The following is a 23,598-nucleotide window of genomic DNA, read 5'->3' as shown; positions in this document are numbered from 1 at the left end:
TGTGCAACTCAATGCAATTGTATAAATTATAGATTATTATATACAAGGTCTTGCTTTACGCAACACCACAGTTTTACTCCACTACCATTTTTATTTTTTAAATTAACAAAGTGTGTGTGTGTGTGTGTGTGTGTGTGTGTGTGTGTGTGTAATTCAGGCCTGGGAGGGCAGGGCAGCACAGGCAGGATGCTTGGGGATTTGGTTATCAATCGTTGCTTGGCAACCACACACCATCTCTCTTGTTCTCTCACCCTCCCCTCCTCCTCCCCCCTCTCCCCCCCTTGCTCTCTCTTTGTTTTCTCCCTCCCCACCTATCCATTTCTTTCAGTGTACTGCACTGTTGCTCTTCTTCCCCCCTCTACTATCCTCATTCCCTGGCTCCCGTGTCACATCACCTTCTCCACATTCTCTCTCGCTTCACCTTCCTCACACTCATTTCCTCTCACAGAGGAACAGATGCACCTGCTGATGGGATGGGATGAAAAATAAAAAGAAGTGAATGGCGAGAACAGGAGACATGGCTCAGAGTGGAGGAAGAACATAATAGCCAAGAGCAGAGGGGGAGGGATGGGGTGGTGGTGGAGGCCTCTTCTGCAGACATCCTGATTCAGGTTTTTTTTATTAAGTGGGAGTATCTCACACTACACTCTGAATAGGAAGAGGTGACAGACTGCTACACCCATTCTCAGACAGTCACAAAAAATTATTAATATAAAAAAGCCTGGCAGCTGTCAGACAGACCTGACAGAGATCTATCAGAACATCATTATACTGCATATAACAGAATAGCTTACAATATGTGTATATAGGCTTGGTATACATTTAGAATAACAATGTAAATGTAAGTATTTATGCATACAGAAAAATCATTGATAGTATTATAGTTGTGACTTAATAGAGCATAGGCTTACTTGGTAATGATGTTAATAAAATACTGAGTGAAAGCACTGCTGGTTAAAGAAGAGTTGAATGGTTTTGTGAATGTTAAGTTTATATGACAGGGGATACTGCCACCTGGAGGTTATGTGTTAGAATCACACTTTTAATCTGTATGTGTGCAAGCACACGAGCAGGCCTGGAAAAAAAAAAAACTCCAGTCCGCTAAAGAAAAATACTCCTCTTTGTTTGAACCTGATCCACATAAAAAACCTGTCTTTATGAAAACGCAGACCTTTGTGTTCACTGATGTAGTTATATTGTCTTTATTGTTATTAAATCCATTAATAACATATTTTCAAATGTGGGCTAATTCAATTTAACAGCTCAAAACTAGTTTCCTCATAGCTTCAAATATTGCTGATTTAGAGTTTAAAATGTTGTTAGAGTTATTATTTTTATTATTATTTTTAGTTATTATTATTATTTTTAGTTATTATTAGTATTATTTTATGAACACCATCCTCTTTTAGAATGATGAAACTCATCTTCATGCAGCAGCTCAACCTCAGATGTTAGTTGGAGGTTATGCTGCCTCCTGGTGGATGTGACTTGAAATTGCAGCTGAACTAAACTAAAACAAAAAATACAACTAAAAGTAGTTTCCTATATTACTGAGCAAATGTTCAAACAGATCATTATTTTCTCAGAAAAGTACAAAGGGACAGGTGGGAGTAGAACTCCATGTACTGTGATGCATTTTTATACATGTTAGAATTTAGATTTCAGCTTGTGCATATTTCATGTGAGTGCCTATGCATGTTCCACAGGGAGCAGAGGGTCAAAAGGGGAAATGCACTTGCAGAGCTAATTAATCAATTATTAAATTGCTGAAAAAAGGGAAGAAATGATGTTTTACACGAATAAAATATCTCTATAAATACTAAAATTATGCACATACTTGTATGCATGATTCAGTTCATAACTAAAAACATAGCCAGGCTCAACTCTGGATGCACAATATAGCTCTTCTTAATATTTATTCTTTAGACTCAGGGGGGGAAACGCTGATTTTTTTTTTTTTTTTTACAGCACAATTTGCATATCTCAACACATCCTGTGTACAACCACAAAACCATAACATTATATGCTTTGTTTTTACACTGAGTGAAAAACAAGACAATTGTACAAGCATATTTCTTTACACTCAGCATACAGATAAATCTATACATATTCTCTCTCTTTTTAAACAGAATCTTTAGGCAAAATATATACTGACAAACCATCAACGAAACATGCAACATCCAAAACAGAAAGTTTCAGACAACTATTGAAGTTGATTTTTTTTTCTTCTCCCCCTTTGTGTTGTTTCAGCAGTTTACGGGACGCAGTTGCACAGATAGTCATTGGTTGACAGCACATGTTTTGATTACACAGTCAACTCCCCTTATACAACTATAGACACGCATTGCTGTACAGTTATATGTTTTTTTTTTTCTCCAACACTCACATGCTCAAACTCCGGACAATATAAACATTCAATCTTTGTAGAAAATAAACACTTTATGTACACATGTCAAACAACTTGAGTCACATTCACGCCCCTCAGAACGACAACAAATGGGATGGGTTCACAATTACAGGCAACAGCTGATCTAAACAAACAGTATTTAGCTCGAAGGAAGTCTAATGAAACACGAGGGGTTAAACAGTCATGACTGAGCATTGAGATTTATTTGTCTTATTTACTGTACCGTGTACACAAACTGCTAAGTACACTATGAGTATGATGTAGGTACAGGTGAGTCCCAGTCCCCCTCCCCACCCCTCCAGATTGTGCATTGTGTTTCGGAACCCCAACATGTCTGCATGTTTTTTTTGTTTTGTTTTTTTTTTCCTTTTGCCACATAGATACAAAATGCATACACAATATGTTGTTTTTTTTGCTGCCACATACAACAGATCATTTCAGTGCAGAAACACAGACACATAACTATGTAGGTCATGACATTTAACATGAGACAAAAATAAATAAATAAATCATGTAATAATAAAGTGCACAAGCTCCGTTGTTGTACTGTAGATGTCAACAGTTGTTAACATCACTATATATATATATAGATATATAGATATTTATATATATATTAAAATCAGTAAAAAAATGAATATACTTTTTTCAGTGATGTACAAATTAAACTTTTTGCTATAAGACATGTTTTAAGACACAGATAAAACATTTAATTTCCAAAAAACACAAATGCATTCGAACACATATGTTGCATAGAATTACCTCAAAAGAACCAATGAGTCTGGATTTTAAAAAATAAATAAATTAAGGTTGGCACCGCAAAATAATTATCAACATTGAGAAATCATTCATGTCACCTTCCTTTTTTTTGTGTGACATCTTGTTCTAAGTGTGTGTTTCTTGCTTCCATACTACAAAAATTGCATCAGCCCTGTGATATGCCTAAATACACTGACAATAGTTCTGAGGGTTTTTTTTTCTCCTTTCTGTTAACATGTTGACAATGATGATGAGTGCAGATGAATACTTGGGTCACACATCGGCATTGAGACTTGGCCTCATGTGTTCTTCTGAGCCTAAAACGTTAACTGAACCCCGGCGGGCCTGAGTGAGTGTTTTGGTCGCAGGCAGTGAAAGAAAGGCTGGTTCACTGTGTTGTTATTGGGAGTCACTGACACAGAACAGTAGTATTATACAGCACAGCCAGACACACAGAGGAACCTTGACATTTGTTGAGGATTGTTTTTTTTTTCTTCATTTTAGAACAAACCGGATGGAGCTGTCACACCGATTTAATGACAGATGCAGAGCTTGAGTGTGAACAACATGTCCATGAAGCTACTACAACAGCCTTAACGTGAAATGTTGGAACATAGACATGATGAGTTCTTCATCTCATCCTCCACAGCTGGCTTTGAACATTCACACAGCATGTGCTTTGGGCTTCAAAGCAAAACATGCTGTTCTTTTTTTTTTTTTTTTTTTTAATTGAACCTGTGATGTCATGCTCAGTGACTTCTGTCACTCACCAGGTGTTGATCTTGGACTTTATCCTATTTCTGCTATAACAGCCCTGTTTAGTGTTGTGGTGCATCAGTGTGATCAGAGGACCAAAAGGGAGCTGATCACGAACTTCCTCAAGCTCACGTAGGTCCACATCTATGTAGATTATTAAGACTGCCTACATTGTAGATTACTGGATTGTCAGTGCGCCACCCACAGGTTCACCCTAATGAAGATCTTCTCATAATATATTCATCTAGTGACAAGAGAATAATCCTTATACTGTATTTGTATTTAGATATATTCTGTATCTGATATCTTTGTATATTATATAAAAATCACACTGTACATGTGATTCTCTGATATGCTCTGTATTCTCTGGGATATCTACAGTCGGAGGTGCTGTACATTTAATCTTCATCCCATTGTGAAGGCTAACTTACTTACTTACTTTTACATAGTTTTTTTTTCTTTTTACATTAAAACTAAAATACTATCATACAAAAAAAAACATTAGGCAATCTATCATCATTTAGTATTTCCAGACCACTGATGTCCACACACATCACAGTCATCCTACCACAACAACAACTCTCATATGGAGAAGATGCAATTTGATGTTTTTCTTTCTCTTGGATAGGTATGTTAGCTTACTTGTGCAGCAGTGGCTCATATGAATTGTGGAGTTGGAACAGTCACCATTCTTAAAAGCCATATTGCTGTTGAGTATCTATCAGTGCCTGCCTTGCATATTTCCACAGTCTGCAGAGACTCCACATGTGAAGAGGTGGATGTGTGTGCTGGCAGTGTTGGACTGATACAATTGCAATGTTGTTAGCACATAATTCCCCTCCTCCTATGACTGAAACCGGGGAATTAAATTAAATTAATCTTTTTTTTTTGTTTCTCTGGACAACACCTCCTACTTCACCTCTCGCTGGTCTGATTCATCTTTCTGCTGTGGTGTTCAGGGATTGGTCTGAGTGGAGCTGACGAACAGCTTGTGCCAGCTGACCACTCTCTTCCTCATGTCCACTTTGTCGAGCCAGATGTAGGCTTCCCCTATCAGGGTCTTCTTCATGAATTTCCCTCCATTGGAGACCAAGAAAAGCTGGAAGTACAGAGTTCACAGGTTATCAATGATTGCCAAGGCTAGTGTGTAAATGTATTGCTCAGTTGATGTGTAGTACCTGTATAGAGTGTCCAGTAGGGTTGAGGGGGAATCTGAAGGTCTCATTAAAAGAAGGCTCGCGGTCATGTCGACAAACTCTGGTCTTCTTCTTGATGATTCTCTTTTGAGTCGCCACGTTGACCACATACAACTTCACATAAAGGTCTGGAGGCAAATTAGTGATTCATATTACATTACATAAAGCACAGCTTAAATCACTTATAGCAGAGAACACATGTGATTGATGATCGATACCTTGTTGAGCTAATTACATGCACAAAGACATTCAGGACACGACAGCTGAATTCAAATGAAGGAGAAAACCTAAGGTAGATGAATAATACAATGGTATCTAGCCATGGAGTATTTTTCCTGGAATGTGTCAAGATGTCTGCTTTATTGGATTTTGAAAGATGTCAAAGAATGATTTGCCACTTTTGACATCAATCTTGCAAGACTTCTTGCAAGCTTTCATTTTCTAGGATGCTAAGGGAGTGCTGCAGGGACACACTACTCTGATCTCTTGAGACATTTGGAACGGGAAGCTGAGAAGACAAGTCCTCTTCCTCAAGCATAATTCAGTGTTGCAGTGCTGATAGCTGCCATTCAGGACTGGATTTAAAGTCCAATTTAATTTGACATCCTCAAGATGAAGAAGGAAGGTGGTGGTCACTATATTAGAGCACTTTTTTTGAAGTCCAACATAGCAACATGTAAAAGGATCTGCCTGAATGCACCAGGACTGTACATACAATTAGAAATCAGCTAAAACTGACTTCGTCCTTAGGTCACAAACTTATCAATCACACATAGACTTATTCTTCCATACCTGGTAGGTGGTCCGGGCTTTTGAATTTGTAAGTGATGTTTCTGCATTGAAGAATCTCCAAGACCAGCTGGTCTCCTTCCGTCTTCACCTCTTTCTTGAGAGCGACTTTGATCTCCCCCATGACTTGTGTTTTACCACCTAAACAAGAAGCATGAAATAAAGACACATTCTATAATATGATTCCTTTGTTTGTTTTCTGAAGTGCAGATTCCTGCTGTTTTTACAGCAAAGAATGTATTCCTGGTGTCACCGTTTAAATAATTTAACAATTAATGCATCACTAAACCTGAGCTTACAGCAGAGTGAAACCAGGCCAGGGGACATCTCTGCAGTCTCACATGGGCCTTATTGATTGTATGGCATCTCTAGAGATAATCAAGAGTTTTACAGCGACATGCTAAGTTAAATGCGGTAAATGGGTTATCAGGAACCACAGAAGTGACCTCCTGACCCCTCATGTGTAACAGCTGCCAGCTGCAGCCTAAAATGACCTTGGGCTCTTTGTTGCAAATTGAAACCAGAGATGGAAAGGAGGCATCGGGACACCTGAGCTAAATGAACTGCAGATATAGTTATGACAGTGGGTAGGATAGTGTGACATCCACTTTGCTCCTACTGTCCCAAGCAGTGCGTTAAGTCATTATTGTGGGTAAATGTAGTACATTGACAATACACACTTTACTGAACATTTGACTCCCCTATCCAGTAATGTCATTAGGCTATTAGAACACAGTTTATAAGTGGCTGGGTGAAAACAGGTGCCATTACATAAAACATCCAACAGGGGGAGACCTATAACCGTGACAGAAAACATGTCTGAAGCTTGCCTTCATTTTCTGCAGTTCCTAGTTGGTTTTTGTCGGTGCCGTTAGGAATAGTCTTACCGCTGTCAGAGGAAGAACAAACACATGAGCTTTATTCACAAAAATATCACATTATACACCTTAAATGATGCAATGCTACTATCAAACTTAAGCATTTCTGTTTTCAAAAAAATGGGACACAACAGCTCTTACATGCGTGGCACTTGAAAAATGGCACTGTCTACTCCAGTTCCCGCCCCTTCTTCTCCATCCAGACCTCCATAGGCGTCTCCAACAAGACTTGGGGCAGACAGCACCACAGATCCTGAGACATCAGCCAGTCTGTGTCCTGGTCCTGTGGGAGGCACGACTGAGTGTGATTGCTGAGGAAATAACAGTCACTCTATCTATCTATCCATCTATCTGTCGGTTGGTCTGTCTGACTATTTAACCGTTTTACATGTCACCAGTCACAAATCATCCTCACTAACACAGCTTTTGCTACACATGCATACGCGTCCAAGAAAAGTGCAGAAACACATCACGCCTCCAGCTATTACCCACTGACAGAGCTGACTGATTGTCACACAACTTTGACTGAGCATCACATACCAGCACATCAGTGCAAATGACAGCATGTCCTTGCATTAATGTCCTTGCATTACAACATGTGACAAGGTCTCAGTTAAATTTGCTCAGACTGAATGAATTCTCTTGTCCGCTGTTATGCTTAAACAGTATGAACGTGTGAATATTATTCAAACACAGTCTGCTACTGCGCTGCAATAGCTTGGAATGAAAATGATAATATCCATATGAAAAGTAAGGCATTCACAGACTTGCATATAAAAAAACATTCAATTATGAATTAATTCCTACCTTATTATTTATACATTTGTTTATTTGGTGTAAATTTAATTAGTTAAATTCTGTTTTAGTTTTTACTTTATGTCATTATTGATGTAAATAGGATTTATTTATACAATTTTCCTATGTTATCTCACCTTCCCTTGACACTTCTGCTCCTCTCATGGTTAGCTGACCGCTTTACTCTCATTGGCCGGTGAGTGCAGAGTGACCTTCCTGTTGACTTTTGGTGTTTCTGTGGTTTGACTGGGTCAGTCTCACATTTGTGACCCCCTTTGTTTTTGGCGGCAGGAATGGGAAAGGACTGGGCAGGGTGGGAGGACTGTGTGCCATACCTGTGTGTGTCTTTGTGTGCATGTTTTGTGACTTTTCTTAGGGGTTCATTCAAATGACACACACATGCACATACACAGTGACAATGCAGTACCAGGAAACAGTAGCCGGGGAATTTGCGACTGCATGCCAAAAAAGCTCCCACACTGGGCTGATGAATCTCAGCAAGGAATTACAACAATGTCTTTTTTTTTCAATTTGAGGGCATTGCATTGAGGACTATACAAAAACATGAATGGATATTGTTCAGGTTATGTTAATATTGTAAAATATGAGACATGTAAGGGATTGCCATCCCAGTTTGGTTTCTATACCAAGGTTCAAGATCTCCACACTGGGGTTCTGTAGAAACCATATGCTTGGGACTGGCACATGCACAGTTGAAACAGAGGGGTCTGAGTAGACTATACTCTCTATAGTTTTGTTGTAAATTGTTGAATTTTCTACCATGGTAATTGCATTTCTATATCTCTATATTTTACTATTTTACTTATTTTTTAATGCACTGAATGTGTCAGATTTATAAATATTAAATTCTAGTTAAGGACTGAATAAAAGTTTAAATTCTGATATTTTTTAGTTATTTATCATTTTAAATGTTGCGTTTATGTTTTTAATGGCTAGTAATTAATCTTACTTGGACGAGGCTGAAACTAGGATCAATAATAATCAAATTCCTTTGTGCTTACAGAAATATAAGTTGAGGTGAGCAGAAGGCAAAGGTAAAATGTTAGGGAGGTGAATGCATAGCAGTTCAGGTTTTTATCAAATGATCCCAACAAAGCTTGCATGCATAAGGAAAAAACAGGAGAGCATGTCCTGGGAGGCGTATCATGGGTAGGGGTAGGATTTACTTGGTTGCAGGCGGGACTGTTGCACGGCAGCCTCAGCAGCAGCAATGGCTATCCCAGCATCCTCAAGGTGGGCCTGAGTGACGCTGCTCTTGCTTTGGCTTCGGGAAGGGCCATGGGACCGCAGTTGGCCGTCGGAGGAAGACTTGGAGCTGCCCGGGCTGCTGTGTGACTTTTCCAGAGGCATCATTTGCATGTCTGGAGGTTGATGAAATGCAGGGTTATAATATTAATAAGAAAAAATGAATCATGCTCGGTTCCATTGCAGCCCTGAATGTGCCATGCAGCACTAAGAATATAATTACGGCTGTCAAGGTATGACTATGGAAACCCACCAAGAACAATAATATAAGATTTGTGGTTCAAACTAGTCGTATAGAAGAAGCTGATGATGTTTATACATATATATATATATTAAAAAAAAAAGCTAATTTACCTTTGGCTGGATCGGGGAAGATTCCATGGCTTCTGCTCTTGATCACAGAGTTTTTAGGTGAATCCTGACTCCCGTCTCCCTGCCCTGGTGCTTGACCCTGTCCCAATCCATGCCCCTGTCCAGACCCTAACATATGTCCCTGACCATGACCCTGGCCTGACCCGGACCCTGGTGGGCCTTGGGCAGTGTGGTGGGCTCTGCTGTGTTCAATGCTTTCACTCTGCTCTTTCAGAGGCAGCCAGCGAGGAGTGTTGTCCAGCTGGGTGGTATTTGATAGGTCAATCAGCACCTGAGACACAGTACATATACACTGAGAATATGATTGATACATAATAAGCTCAGCTCAGCTCAGCTCAGACATGTTCAGATAAAAGAAGAAAACAAGACTTTGTCTGAAAGTAGATTCAAGGTTTAGTGTGTAAACAGTTGTAATGCATACTGCATTTCCTACAGGGTAAACAGGAGTACTGTCAGACTGAAGCTGAGCTTGATGACAGAGTATGCGTGAAAGAAGCGATAAGGCTAAAATTATGAGGTCCCTTTAAGAAAATCTGCTCTTATCAGAACAGCAGAAAACCTTTTGTGTGAGGTAAATGCTAAATGCAGCTGACATTTTCAGACATGAGATTCAGATTCCAAAGGCACTCACTTCTCCAAGGAAGTCATTGGAGGAGGATCGGTCATAGTCCCACACTGTCACCTCCAGCGTCTTTTTCTTTAACTGGATAGAGAGAGACAAGAAGAAGAAAAAGAGGGTCACAGATTACAATGAGTCTTCCTGTGAGCATATAGTTTAAACATGTGAGGGGAAGAGATGTGTGCTGTGGTTGCATGGGAGAAGTATACATGGGAGATGTACCATACATAGGAAAGTACAGTGTGACATTTAATGTATTTCAATAAATGTGCATCATATTCTTACACAAACATGTATGAGGGGGCGGAAACATATTATAAGTCACAGTATTATTAAGGCTACAGAAGATGGTGCCACAGCAGCAAACATATAATAAACACATGCATAGCCCTCTTTTTGTCAAAATAACATGCAGTTTTAACATTGCAAGCTCTCTGTTGAAGCTGTGTGAGAGGAGAAATGTTGCTTATTAGCTTGCGTTCTGGAAGGACTGATAAGAGGTTGGCTAGGGATACTGAAAACAGCCCTGGGGACAAGGAATGAGGACAGAATCCGAGCCAAGTATTAGTATAAGACAATGCAATTTCCCATGCTTAGTTTATGGCTTACACAGTTAGTTACAGTGGTAGCCCATAAGGAGCTAACATACAGGTTGATAAAACGTCTAATCTGTACTATGCCAAATGGGAGACATTTGTCTCTTTTATCACATAAGGCTTAATATGGTTTTCCCCTGGCAAACAAGGGGGGGGGGGCACTGTTACATTGGTGTAATATACTGTATATGAAAATAATAACAAGTTGAATAATAAAAAAAAAAACAAGAGGATAAGACAAAGCACAAACTGCTAATTGAACGTCCAAAATTTACCTGCTCAATATGGATGTTCTTATAGATGACAGTCTGGTTCCATTCTGGGTTCATGGTCTTCTGGGCATACTTGGTTCTTCTCTTGTTATCAGCACTGGTAATTCATGACATTCAGAATGATTGGCTGTCAGTAAATCCATTAGAAGACATTTCTTCCACTGTTTAATCCCATGGCAAACGTTCACCACATTGTGATATACTCAATAAATGGACTGAAAAGATGCTTGTAATAATCTCCTGTGTGTTTCCTCAGAAACAAATTGAAATGTCTTTTCGGTTGTCTGTTTTGACTGAGATGCTTTTACAAAAGTAAAACTCCAGTGATAGAAAGCTGAGGAAAGTTAAGTGAATAGGCATGGAGAGAAAATGCAATGATAGGAGTGTTCTTAAACAGTGAAATACAGCAGATAATTGGACGAACAACAAAGGCCACAACAGAAGGATGGAAAACCACTTTGGAGACATATATATTAAAAAAAAAGAAAAAGAAGGAACTAAATATCACATCCAACAAAAAGCAAAAGATCAGCACCACACTACCTTGCATTCTGGACAACCATGACTTGGCTGAGGGAGTCCAGAAGAGGAAGAGGAGGGCAGATATCACAAACAAGAAAAGCAAAAACACAAAAAAACAGTCAGAGAAGCCCAGAGAGCTCAAAGAAAAGGCAGTAAAGGATAGAGAGCTGAGGCAATCAATGTTCACTTCAGGGTGTATTACTGTTTCAGTGCCCAAACAATGGACGTGACGTAAAAAAACCCACAATGATTACTGGCTCATAGATGAATGAATAATTCACTATTCTGAACCGTTAGTGAGATGCCATTGCTGTGCACTCTACTACTAATGTCTGACAAATGCATTTCAAAATGCTCTCGAAAAAGCAGAGAAACAATGAGTGTTCTATACAGTGTGTAGGTAGAGACGGTGCATAATCTCATAAACAGGCCTGATGGAGTCATTATCTAAGAGCAGATTTTGTTACAGGGTAGATAAAGGCTGCATCGATCCTCTCTCTTTCTATTCACAGGCTCTAGGGAAGACACTGAAGCAGCCAGTGGCAAGAGGAGGTAGTCTGACACTTCAGGGACAATATTCTCTTCAGTCAAAAGGTGGTAGGCAGAAGTTTATACACATGCAGACTGCCTGTCACCAGCTAATTTGATCCATCTCGTGGTATTGTGTTAAGCCTATAACACCCATGATTGAAATCAAAGTATAATTGACTGCCTCATATCATTCTGTCCTGTATTCTTTCATACAAACTCAGGTAGTTAGTCAGTTACCATACAAAACAGTCAATACACATTCAGAAAAGAACAGGGGGAGAGAAAACAGGACAGACACACAAAAGCAGAAAGACAGACACAGACCAGACATCAGCGAATGGTCAATCACACTCTGAGCTCACCCTCTCCCAGGTAAGAGGTAGACCTTCACGAAAGGGTCAGAGTAGCCGTCATTGTCCCTCTGGGCCAAGTTTCTAGCCTGCAGGACGTGGACGATCAGGTTTCCGAGGTTCCTGTCATAGTTGATCTGGAGCTGTGGAGTTAAAACAGAGTGGAGAGGAGGCTCTTTGTGAGAGAGACAAAAATGTTTGGTTGCAGCTTAAAAAAAAATGTTTTTACCTGAATTTCTCCAGTTATAGGATGAGGTGTCTTCATCATCTCTGTTGGCTAAAAAAAATAGGAAGAAGAGGGTTGCATCAGAAACAAACAAAGAAAAGTTTAACTTTAGATGTGATTACTGTGGGATTAGGTTGCAGAATGTATTGTTACCATACAGATGAATCTGTTGTCCTGTTACTGGCTCCTCTACTGACGTCTGAGAAGGTTAATCACTTTTTAAAAGAACTTAATAATCTCTATTTCAGTTTTCATAATTTTGTGCAGCCAAATATATTTATACTATTATATTTCTATCTCATTTTATGCTAGCTGAAAGCTAGAAAGAAGCACTTTTGTATATATTACCCATTTGATTTGCAAAGAATCCCAGTCCCAAGGTCAAGCATTATTCCACGCTGTTTCCATGTTCCACTATAATTGGCCCTTCACTCTCTGATGAGCACAGATGAGCACACATTTAACCTTCACAACCTTTTTTAACCTCTGCTTGTGTGGTATGATGTAACAGTAATGAAATCACAGCAGCCAATATGCATGATGGGCTGTGCAGTGTTCCAAAGGCTACAGTTTAAAACAGTTATACAAATGCAACAACCTCTGACACATGAACCAGCTTTGCACTAATTATATCCCTTCTTGCAGTCACATTGGCTCATCTCACACACACACACAACTGAAGAGTGTGTTGCTGTCAAGTCAAGTCTACTACCTTGTGTCGCTGTTTCTTGTTTATGGCAGGTGATGCAGGCTGGCCAGGACTTGGAACCCCGCTGGAGGCAGCTGATCCAGTACCCGAGTGGAGGAGGGCAGAGCGCTCCAGTGCAGAGAGGACCCCGATGCCTCCAGGTCCCATTACGACCCCAGCCATACCAGGTGCCTGCTGCTGGGACACCTTCTGCAGCTCTGCGGCCAACTGCTTAGGATCCACACCAGGAGAGCGCTGACCACCTACTGACACAAATGTGTTAGGTGACCCACATTGTGTTTATGTAAAATTAGGTACTTGGATACACACATACATGCAGTCATATCAATAAATCCTAGTACCTACCAGCCTTAAGCTGGACATGGTGCTCCAGGGCTTGTGGGTGCTCAGGGTCAGACAGCATATTAAGGTCACTGTTTGGATCCATATAGGAAATTTATAATGGGATAACAACCAGTGTATCTTATCAGTTACCAGTCATACAGTGAAATTTGACAGACATAGAAGGGAGAGGAAGGAGGAGAGAAAGTGATTATGGGTGTAGAGTCACCATATTGTGAGTGAAGGTGTAGGGGTTTCAGTGGGGCGGAGGGATAAATGATGACAGATGTTACTCACAGTCTCACACACAGCTCCACCTCTGCACATGGCTGGGCCATGATGCACTGCACTTCTTCATAAGTCTTTCCCATCAGAGGGACTCCGTTCCACTCCAATACCTGCATTCCTGTGAAATGACAAAGGCAAGCGTACAGAGATGGGGTCAGCTGCAATGCATTTGACCTCATCTTTAGCTCTCATAAAACATAAATCACTATGGAGAATACAGCACCATATAACAAAAGTAAGAAGAAATAATTTCATTTTTTTTAATTGAATTGTGTTGGCATTATTATAGGATTATACACACAGCACTGCAGCATGAAACACGACTCTTGCAGGTTATTTATTTTGTCTTACACAGATATACAGAAGGAAAAAATGGCAAGGTAAATGTAAAAACACCGCAATAAACCAAACTGTTGGGAAGTATGTGTAAATCTGCAAAGCTGCAAAATGTCTACAGTAAAGACATAATATCTAAGAATAAATGCACAGCAAGCTTAAACGTCCAAACCAGGGCCAGGAGAGGCCTCACTTACATAACTGAAACCTGGTCCTCTGATCAGACTTCTGCTTATGAAGTAACTCACCAGCTGCTGTGACAATAAAGCCTTGGATTAATATGTCTATATTCTTCAGCATGAGCCAGTGCTTATTTACATTGCTCTATATAACATCCATTTTCCACCCCCCTCTCTTTATTTCACATTGTACCTGAGGGCATGTTCTCTCTCAGCCAACATATACCTCTCATTAGCATAGTTACAATTCAGCGCATAATAAAAAGGAAAGCAGCCAGTCTTAATGCTAGTTTTATTACATACATTCCCATTAATAGTCTGTCTCTCTCCTATTTAAACAACAGAAGGTCAATCGATTGAAAATGTACATTTAGTTGGTCTTTATAAAGTTTTATGAAGCAGTGTGTGCATTCATCTGTGATTGCATGTGTATCTGTGTGTCTATGATGAAGCTAAATATAATCTAATGACTAATGCAGCCCACTGTTGTGGAGGGTGAGTTTCCTGTGTTTGTATGTGATGTGTCAGCCTATGAGACATGACAGACCAGCACGCAGCAGCCTCTTTCATTTCCATCTGGAATTCAGTGATTCAGGCAGGAGTACTGCCAAAGGCATACTGCCCTCAAAATTAGAATCAATCCAAAGGTTTACAACGATAATCTCTCAAGCCTTAAAGTTGTTTTTGAATCTTCTCTTACCCTCTACAACTTTTCCTGTTTGTTCTGCAGCAAAACCAGGGATAACCTTGGCGATGTAGGCTCCGATCTCCCCACGGCTCCCCGGAATCTCCTTTCCACCTACCACCCGGATCCCAAGTCCATTCCCTGAGGTAAAAATAAACATACAAATCCTAATTAGAAAAAACAAAGATGGGACAACTGATCAAGCCTAATCCTTGTATGATATGCACGTGTGTTCTGTGTTTGCCTTACACACCTGACACACTGGTGTCCTTTATGTCCCTCTTAAGCTTGATGCGAGTGTGAGGAAAGGCATAAGGGACCAGTTTCATCTGAGAGATTTCAAAGAATTTATAGCATCAATAAAAAGGTTTTTAAAATATTTTCAGGTTTAACCTGTGTTAAAGATGGATCTCACCTGTCTCCTGTCTGACATGCTTCCACCCTGAGGATGTCCTTCTCTAGGCTTATCAAACCAATCAGTGTCCTCCCTCCTCAGGTGGTAGGCTAGACAAGGACAGGCAGTCATTAAAATCCATGCACACACAAACACACACTTATCTATGGAGTCCCTAATAGCTTGATAAATCTCTGTCTCGCATAAACTTTGCTTAAAGGCAGGAAGATCTTTGATCTGTCCTGACTGGATCGGTGAAAGCAGGAGAACGCTTTTCCACCCCATCCATAACATGGCCACTGCAAACACTGAATGAATGATGAGTACATTTCAAGTTTGCAGTATTTGAAGCATATAAAGTTTGGCATGCATTTGGTTCCATGCAGGGCTCCCCATCTGAATACGAGGGCTTTTATTTCTTGTCCACATTTTCATAGCCGCTTAATATGACACATGGTTAGTGACAGAAATCCAGCTGTGAAACAGTTACAGGTAACAAAACACGGTGGGTTGGAGCTGTCCCCTCAATTTTGTTTGTCCCAGTAATAATAATTATTCTCATTCTCACTTTAAAAAAAAACTGAGCTGTGAAGAGTCTTTACGAGTCACATTTACTTCTGCTATAGAAAGCATACTATAACTGTCAAGTGGTACTGTGTTATGCCTGTTTAATCCTGAGGTATTATAAGTGCAGAGTACTGTAAATCTCCTAAAGGCTCATCAGACATTAATACCTTTTAAGCGCATGTAAGAGCTGATATTTGATGTCTTCGACTGTCACTGGTGGTAGACCTCCGAATGCTTTACATATCATTAACATGTACTGAGGTGTAGTAACACGTCAGGTTGGCAGGGAATGGTCTACATTTGAAATGTGATAATGTTCTATGCAGACAGACTCAGCACAGGTCTGGTATGATCTAAGTTAATGAAGAATTTGCAACAATTATGACGAATATGTTATTAAAGTGTAAGCATGTAGAATCAGCTGTCAAGTTTCAACACTGACAGTTTTAATTCTATTAAAAAAATGGATGAAATAGCTTCATATTTGTATTGTGAATAACGACATACTGTATTTTCTGGTGGTAACACTTAGTCACAATATACACATGATTTTTCAGTGCATGAACATGAACACTGAAGATGGATCTGATATGCTTACAGAACCATGGCGCAAACATTCCTGAATGATATGTAACTGAAGTCACTGCAATATATGACACAGAAAAAAAGGATCGGGTGCCATTTAGATGGGGTTCATTCCACAATGGAACTGACATGTCAACTACTAGAATTCTGCTAAATGACATGTATTGTGTATACTACTGAGACGTGGTGTCATTCCAGAATGAGTCTGGTATGTTTACAAAATCAGCCAGAGAAGTGGACCATTCACAACCATGATGTGCGGCATGGAGGCATACAGTCTATATGTAACTACATGGCAATTAGAATGCTGTCTCACCTTCTATATTCCAGTTTGGGCCTCCAGCTGGGGTACAAAGTTATACGTTTTTTTCAGAAATGCGTTCAACATATGTTCATTATTTTAACACACTACAGTGTACTACTCTACGACTAGACGTGTAATGCGAGTATACTTAAAGCACATGCACTGAAAGCAGTTGTAAATGTAAGATGCATGCTAGAAATTACTGCAAGTAGATTTAAGCAGAAGCATTCTAAAAGACATATAAAATGTGATTTAGGGGGGGAAAGCCATAAAGTTTAGTCACTTTTTTACTTTAACTAGTACTGTAAGATACTCTACCGTGTCTGATACTTTCATGAAAGATTCTGCCATCATCTCTGTTCAAAGCCAGCATGGACTCACTTAGTGCTGTAATCAAGGCAGATGGACACTTTTACTTTGGGTCAAATATTACCTTCTCAACATGAATTTAATTATAATGAGCCAATCTAACTGGGCCAGAAGCAATATTATAAACACCTTTGTTGCTGTTATGCTGTGTAATACTTATCTAAAAATGTATGTAGATGACGTTAACCTTTCTAAAGCATAATCATCAGGCAGATTTTGGCCCACTATCCTATATACTATATCTACTGTATAGCCTACATACATACAACATAACCAAAAACTAATTAAATATTAAGAAATCTAAACTGATCCTCCTTACTGATATCTACAGAAATTGATTGTTTTCTTATCTAATGGAACACTCCCAATCCCACACTAATGGAAATGGAGACAGTACATGTCAATATTTGCTGTCCATCACTTTAGGGACATCTCACCTATCAATGAGACATCCACAGCAACCACCACCAACAAGAAAACATTCATTTTATTAAGATGAAAATGGAAAACATATGTTTTACACAACATGCAAGGATGCAAAATCAGATACAAATAGAAAATAAAAAGATTATAGAAACAAAGACATACAGTCAACACAACACAAATGACACACAGTAATATGATGCAAAATGTAATTTTGTACAAATAATTGTATGATTGTCCTTGAGAGGATCATTTTTTTATATCGGTATGTCAATGACCTGCTAACAAATAAGAGATAAGAGACTACACAACTTTAGGAGCCTTAATTTCACCTGCATAACACTTTAAGTATACCACCATAATTCAGGAATATCATTCTGCAGCTAGTTCTCCAAAAGCAGCTGAAAAGGAGTGTCAAAAAAGCAAAATATATGTCTTTCTGGGGCGATGGCCTACTTCTCACAAAGATGACGTTTTGCTCTGATGCTTCTGTGTGCATGTGTGTGTGTCTGTGGAGGTGGTGTCCCTAGACACTTCTTGTCATACCTTCATGTAAATGTCTTTGTCCAGCAGCTAAGGCTTTCAGATCTCAAACAGTAAAAATGCCATTGAACAAGCATGTATTTTCTATATATGCACATGTAAGTCATATATAGGATTTCATGATTTATGTGTATGAGGCACATCACATACAGTATGACACAACAATTACTCTATTTTAACATTTTTTTGTAATGATATTATTATTATTTTTTAATGACATTATACACATATGTTAGGACACATTTCATAACACAGGTTTTAATATAGAATGTAATTTTATGTCATTGCTCTCTCTGTGTTATAGATAAAATACTCCATTATTCCACTACCTCTCATATATATAAAATATATATATATAATTATATATATAATTCTCCATACTGTAGCTTTATTATATGTGGTTGTGAAATGAATTATAATATATAAGTTTGGGGGTTTCAGAAAATAAGGCAGCTGTAATGTGGACAACATGTGTTCTTAGCAAATCTGCGTTTTGAGAGTAAGGATGATAAACTGTAAAAGAGTAAAGTCATCATTTAAAAAGAAAAGCATGCTAAAGTAATCATAAAACAAACATGGAAAGAACTGATTGTGACATACATAAACTCAGGCAAAGAGTATTATGTATCGGTGAGTAAGGTAAAAAAAAAGGGAAAAGGCATGCAAACATCTACACTGTGACATTTACCGTGACAGAGGGAAATACAGTAACGAACAACCAACATTATTTATCTGGAGCACTAATAATCGAGAAAGAACCAGTTAATGCACAGAGTCAGTTAGACCACTCAGCATTAGCATGCATGACAAGCAAGTCCACACAGCCGAACTGCTGTAACAGTCTCAGGCTCCATTTACCTTCGCTGTCAGACATGGCGCCTTGCAAATCATCCATGATGAATGCGATGTCTCGATCATAGCCACGAGTCCGAGATTCCTCCCTCATATGTTGCTGCACCTCTGGCAGGGAATGGCTAGACCCAAACTGGTCCCTGGAGTCAGCAGAAATGGGAGGGAGAGGACCAGCTGAAGCTCTAGCCATACCCATAGGCTGCCCCACTGGGCTCAGAGGGCTTTCCTCCTCAGAGTTCTGAGCCACAATGGGGATGCGGCCTCGGCTTTGGCTTATAGGTAAACTGGTAGGCTTTGCTCTGGCTACCCCAGGGGCAAATGCTGCATCCAGGACCTCTCCCTCTGTTTTAAGCTTGAGTGAGGAACTAGATAGATCCCGTTTTATGGATAGATCCAAGCCATAGACAGAAGAAGGGCGGGAGGAGGGTCGAGAGGAGGGGCGGGAACGGGTTCCACTTGGATATGTCCCATCATCTTGGGCAGTGGCCCGAATAGTGGATCCCAGTGCAAGAGACTGCCCAAGATTAAGAGAACCAGATAAATTGGCCCCCAAAGAGGAGCCCAAATATTTTTGCTGCTCAGACAAGTTCTTTCTTAGCCCAAATGTAATCTCATCCTGAAGCAACCTAGCCCTAGCTGCCAGACTGGAGACAGAGGAGGTCCCAGATCCCATGTAGCTGCCAAATTCAGGCTCAAGGTCCCTACTCTCCTGGATTGGGGAAAATTTTGTGATGGCCTTGGGGTCAATTAACGCCTTTTTATTCTTCATTTGTTTCTGGTATAGCATAGCTGCTGGAAGTTGCTTTGCAGCTTGTTTTTCAAGAGTGAGCCTGCCGATGCTATATTTCTCCCCTTTTGGAAAGTGGCGAAAACTGCTATCACTGGGTAGATATTGGGGCAGGCCAAGGCCTGTTATGTGTTCAAGTCCCTCAGTCCCTCGCCTGAACTCCTGCTTAATCTGCTGCTTCAGTAGTTTAAGCTCATATGGCTCCTCCATGGTGTCATCTTCTCCTTTACCATAACCCTGAAGCCGAGATGAGCCTAAGAATTCTGCCACCTAAAAAGAAAAATAGATGTGTTTTAAAATGCAGTGTGAATTACACTAGGTTAAAATGTGTTCTTTTTTACAGAAAGTTTGAAGGTTAAAACACATCGGAACAAGCTAGAAATTGCATAATATAACTTAATATAAACTTTAGTGTAAACTTGTGTGTGCCAAGTTAAAGTTAATATAGACAAAAACTGTATGTGAGATGTATGCATTTAAAACAAACTGCAAGATTTCAAATGTAACTTGTCAACTAAATATTCCCCAGGCAGCTGTGTTAATACAATAATACAAATAATTTCATGCAAAAAAGCACCTGTGTGCAGACCTGCATTGAAATTGTGGTGAAGATGTGCATGCAAGTGGAGAATTATTTTAGAAGGCCTAAAATAAGTATATTAGATAAGAACATTGTAGTGCTTACCTCTGCTGTGCGCCGGACTTCTGCTGCCCTGAGTAGTCTGTCTGCCTTGGACAACTCCTTGTCAGGCAAGTTGAATCCAGAACCCAATCCACTACTGCTCAACCCTGTTGAGGCCTTGGTGAGCTCCCCTATGTCTTCTATCAGCACATAGTTCCTGGCATTATGGTGGTCAATATCAGCATAAAAGGAATCTGCAGAAATACTAGACATGGGACTTGAGGCCATGCTCCTCTCTTCTAATCCTAGCCTCAAGTCCAAGTTGCCATATTTGCCCCCCAGGTGAGCCACTCCATAACCACTTTCTGTGGAGGTTGGCACAATGAGTAGAGGCTGATTGCGTATCACTTCATAGTTGGTGGTGATTTTAGGCTCTAAATCAGACAGGGTGGTTTGGTGCTGCTTGCCCTGCTGTAAGAGAAGAGCATGTTGGTAGCTGCTAGGTTGGGTTTGGGAATGAGAGAGCGATAAAGTAGGGTAAGGAGACACTTGTTGGTGGTAAAGGGACTGCTGCTGATACAGACTCTGTTGAGTGTAGTGGCTGGTGGTTTGGGTCTGGGGAGCATACTGAGGATAGTGAGAGTAGGGACTCGTTAGTGTGTTGTACTGGGAATCAGCTTCTGTTTGTGGGGGGATGAATTGGTCAAATTCCGACTGGGGAGCCGTCCGTGGTCTCTCAAGGCCATCACCCCGGGCTTCTCTGATGTTGCTAACCTCACTGTCTGACATATAGTCTCTTTCCTCTGCCACCCCTTGGAGATAGGCTCTTTCTCTCTTCTCTCTCTCCTTCAGCAAGGCCTCCTTACGGCGGTTTATACCCATCTCCAGGTACCTAAAGTAATAGAAAAAGTCCATATTATTTTACTAACAGTTCATCAACATCGCAATCAAAGAGGCAAAAAATGTTCCGTTTCTCACACATTGTACCTGCTACTATGTGTGAGTGTGGAGAGGTCTCATTGAGTGTTGTCAAGGCAGCCTTTTAGCCCATAAGCTATCAAGGTAAGAAGGGAATTATTCAAATAAATTAGGAATAAAGGATTGCATGAGATGGATGAATGAAGTGGTATTTGTTTTAATCAATTTATCACATAAGATTTAGTTACTGACATCATTTTTTAAAGTTTAGTAACACAGGGTTTTGTTTCATTAAAATGTGTTGCTAGCAAATATGCAGCATCTCACCGTAGTTTGGCGTCAATCTCTTTTTCCTCTTCATCAAGTTCAGCCTGTTTCTTGCGAAGTTTGGAAGATTCTCTCTCCACCAGGTCAAGCTCCTTGTCAATATCCTGCAGAATCTTTGCCCGAGCCATCGTTGTACTACGGGCAAGGCGACGACGAGCAGAGTTGGAGCTATAGCCTGACCTTCCTGACAGAGCGTCATCCTCTGGAGGGGGGTCTGGTAGTGTCCGCTTTACCTTCTTACCTGTACTAGAGGAAGATGCTCGGACCTAGAACATAAAACATAAAAGCAGATCACAACAGTCACTGAATGTTGAATTAAATTAAACAATAATTCACTAAATGCTTATTGATAAAAACGATCATGCTTGCGTGTAAAGTAATTTCAAAATCCCCAAAAAGTAAAAAATAATGCAATTTTTATAATATTATAATATATTATTATAATGATGAGCCAGTTTAAATCTGGATGGACTTACAGAATAGCTGTCTGCATAGTATCCACCCATCCTGTCTTCTGTGGAGGGACTAAGAGATTTAGGATCAGATAGAGACTTCTGACCAGCCTTTAATATCCGAGGTCCAGAAGAAAATCTGGTTGGGTCAGCAGTCAACATTCTCTGCCCTCCAAGTGATTTTTCTGGAGACAACGGGGAAACTGGAGCATAGAAGACTTTAGTCTTAGAAGGTACATCTGCTGTTAGGTGTGTACTGTAGCCCACCTCAATGGGTGTGTGTCTCCTGTCCAAGTCTGTCTGACAGCTTAGACTGCCACCCCTCTGAGAGTTTTCTGGAGCTGATATATGCTTGATGATTTCCACCTTAGTGTCCAGCTGCACATTGGGCCGTTTAATAGTTCCAGAGTGGTCTGTCTGAACAGATATTTCTGCCACTGTTTGGATAGCAATGCTAGAGACCTTAGAGCCGTGTTTTCCATCACTGCTATGCTTACGAGAGCGCCGTCGAGCTTTAGTGGGAGCGTCCCACTCATCTTGGTCCTCATCATCAGTCTGAGCTGAGCTGTCAACATTTCTCTTAGTCTTCTTTCTCCTTCCAAGATGTTGCTTTTCTGCTGAGTCTTCATCATCTGTTTGCAATCCACTATCAATTATTTTCTTCCCTATGTCCTGATCAGCTTGAAGCTTCACTACATTAAGCTGGTCATGACTTTCTGTTGTAGACTCATCCCTGACAGGCCAGTACTGTCCACTATCTCCTACTCCTGCATATTTTGCCTCAAGAAGGTTTCCAGTGGTACCAGTACTACCATAATGCTCATCTAGCTGCCGTTGCAGTTGCAGTTGGAGTTGTTGAATTTGCTGCAACTGCTCTTTTTGCTGGGCATAGGTCTCCTGCTGAGCTGCCATGTGGGCATGATGCTCCTCTTCTTGCTGCAAGAGCAACTGATGTTTTAGAGCTTGAAGTTCCTCAAGCTCCCTTTGCACCATAAGCTGCTCCTGTTCTCTGTAACGCTGAATTTCCTGCCTCTCCCACTCCAGTTCCTCGGCAAGACACAGTTGCTTAAGCTTCTCAAGCTCTAAGAACTCCCTCTCCATCTGGTATTGGGCCATCTTGGCACTGTCTAAGCCAGGGAATATTGGGGAAGCTGCTAAAGCATCCAGAGAGGCAGCAATTGCTTCCAGGGTGGTGTCTGAGTACATGCCCGGATAGCCACTTAAGATGTCAGCCAAAGCTGTGGGTAGAAGCTCCTTAGGTATTCCAGTGTCATAAGGAATTATCTGTCCCAGATCTGTAGTGGGGATGAAGCCATATGGATGCGGCAGCGAAAGGTTATCAACTGTTGATGTAGGTGTTAAGGTAGTGCTAAAGATGGAGCCTGGTTGAGTTGTAATTGCATAGGTGGATGGAACAGGTGCCGCAACAGAGGAGTAAACTATTCCATCTGAAGTTCTTAGGACACTATTTACTCCAAACCCAGCTGCAGAAACCTGGGAGTATGGGACCGTAGTCATCGCAGGGTAGACACCAGTAGCTTTGCTAGTGTAGTCTAGTGCTTTACCTGCCATAACAAGTCCAAAGATATAGTTTTTACTTCACCAA

General features: G+C 40.4%; 1 protein-coding gene across 1 annotated transcript in view; it reads right to left on the bottom strand.

Annotated features, from left to right (window-relative positions):
- Window positions 1-3,191: 3,191 nt before the first annotated feature.
- The window catches only part of pclob (piccolo presynaptic cytomatrix protein b), a 48,584-nt gene continuing 28,177 nt past the window's right edge, over window positions 3,192-23,598 (bottom strand). Inside the window, exons 14-36 of the mRNA XM_028430484.1 lie at window positions 22,017-23,557; window positions 21,541-21,806; window positions 20,359-21,187; window positions 18,893-19,943; window positions 16,712-16,738; window positions 15,265-15,353; window positions 15,103-15,178; window positions 14,865-14,990; window positions 13,659-13,767; window positions 13,386-13,453; window positions 13,044-13,282; window positions 12,335-12,382; window positions 12,118-12,248; window positions 11,246-11,272; window positions 10,706-10,799; window positions 9,847-9,918; window positions 9,198-9,486; window positions 8,765-8,959; window positions 6,924-7,065; window positions 6,735-6,793; window positions 5,908-6,045; window positions 5,098-5,243; window positions 3,192-5,018 (exon numbers count right to left, since the gene is read on the bottom strand). Coding sequence (XP_028286285.1) covers window positions 4,875-5,018; window positions 5,098-5,243; window positions 5,908-6,045; window positions 6,735-6,793; window positions 6,924-7,065; window positions 8,765-8,959; window positions 9,198-9,486; window positions 9,847-9,918; window positions 10,706-10,799; window positions 11,246-11,272; window positions 12,118-12,248; window positions 12,335-12,382; window positions 13,044-13,282; window positions 13,386-13,453; window positions 13,659-13,767; window positions 14,865-14,990; window positions 15,103-15,178; window positions 15,265-15,353; window positions 16,712-16,738; window positions 18,893-19,943; window positions 20,359-21,187; window positions 21,541-21,806; window positions 22,017-23,557 — 5,906 coding nt within the window. The 3' untranslated portion in view covers window positions 3,192-4,874. The remainder of the gene's footprint in view (window positions 5,019-5,097; window positions 5,244-5,907; window positions 6,046-6,734; window positions 6,794-6,923; window positions 7,066-8,764; window positions 8,960-9,197; window positions 9,487-9,846; window positions 9,919-10,705; window positions 10,800-11,245; window positions 11,273-12,117; window positions 12,249-12,334; window positions 12,383-13,043; window positions 13,283-13,385; window positions 13,454-13,658; window positions 13,768-14,864; window positions 14,991-15,102; window positions 15,179-15,264; window positions 15,354-16,711; window positions 16,739-18,892; window positions 19,944-20,358; window positions 21,188-21,540; window positions 21,807-22,016; window positions 23,558-23,598) is intronic.

The sequence above is a fragment of the Parambassis ranga genome, chromosome 19 (genome assembly GCF_900634625.1).
Source record: "Parambassis ranga chromosome 19, fParRan2.1, whole genome shotgun sequence".
NCBI lineage: Eukaryota > Metazoa > Chordata > Actinopteri > Ambassidae > Parambassis > Parambassis ranga.
Note: the sequence above shows the minus strand (reverse complement) of the source record. Positions and strands in the feature narration are given on the sequence as shown.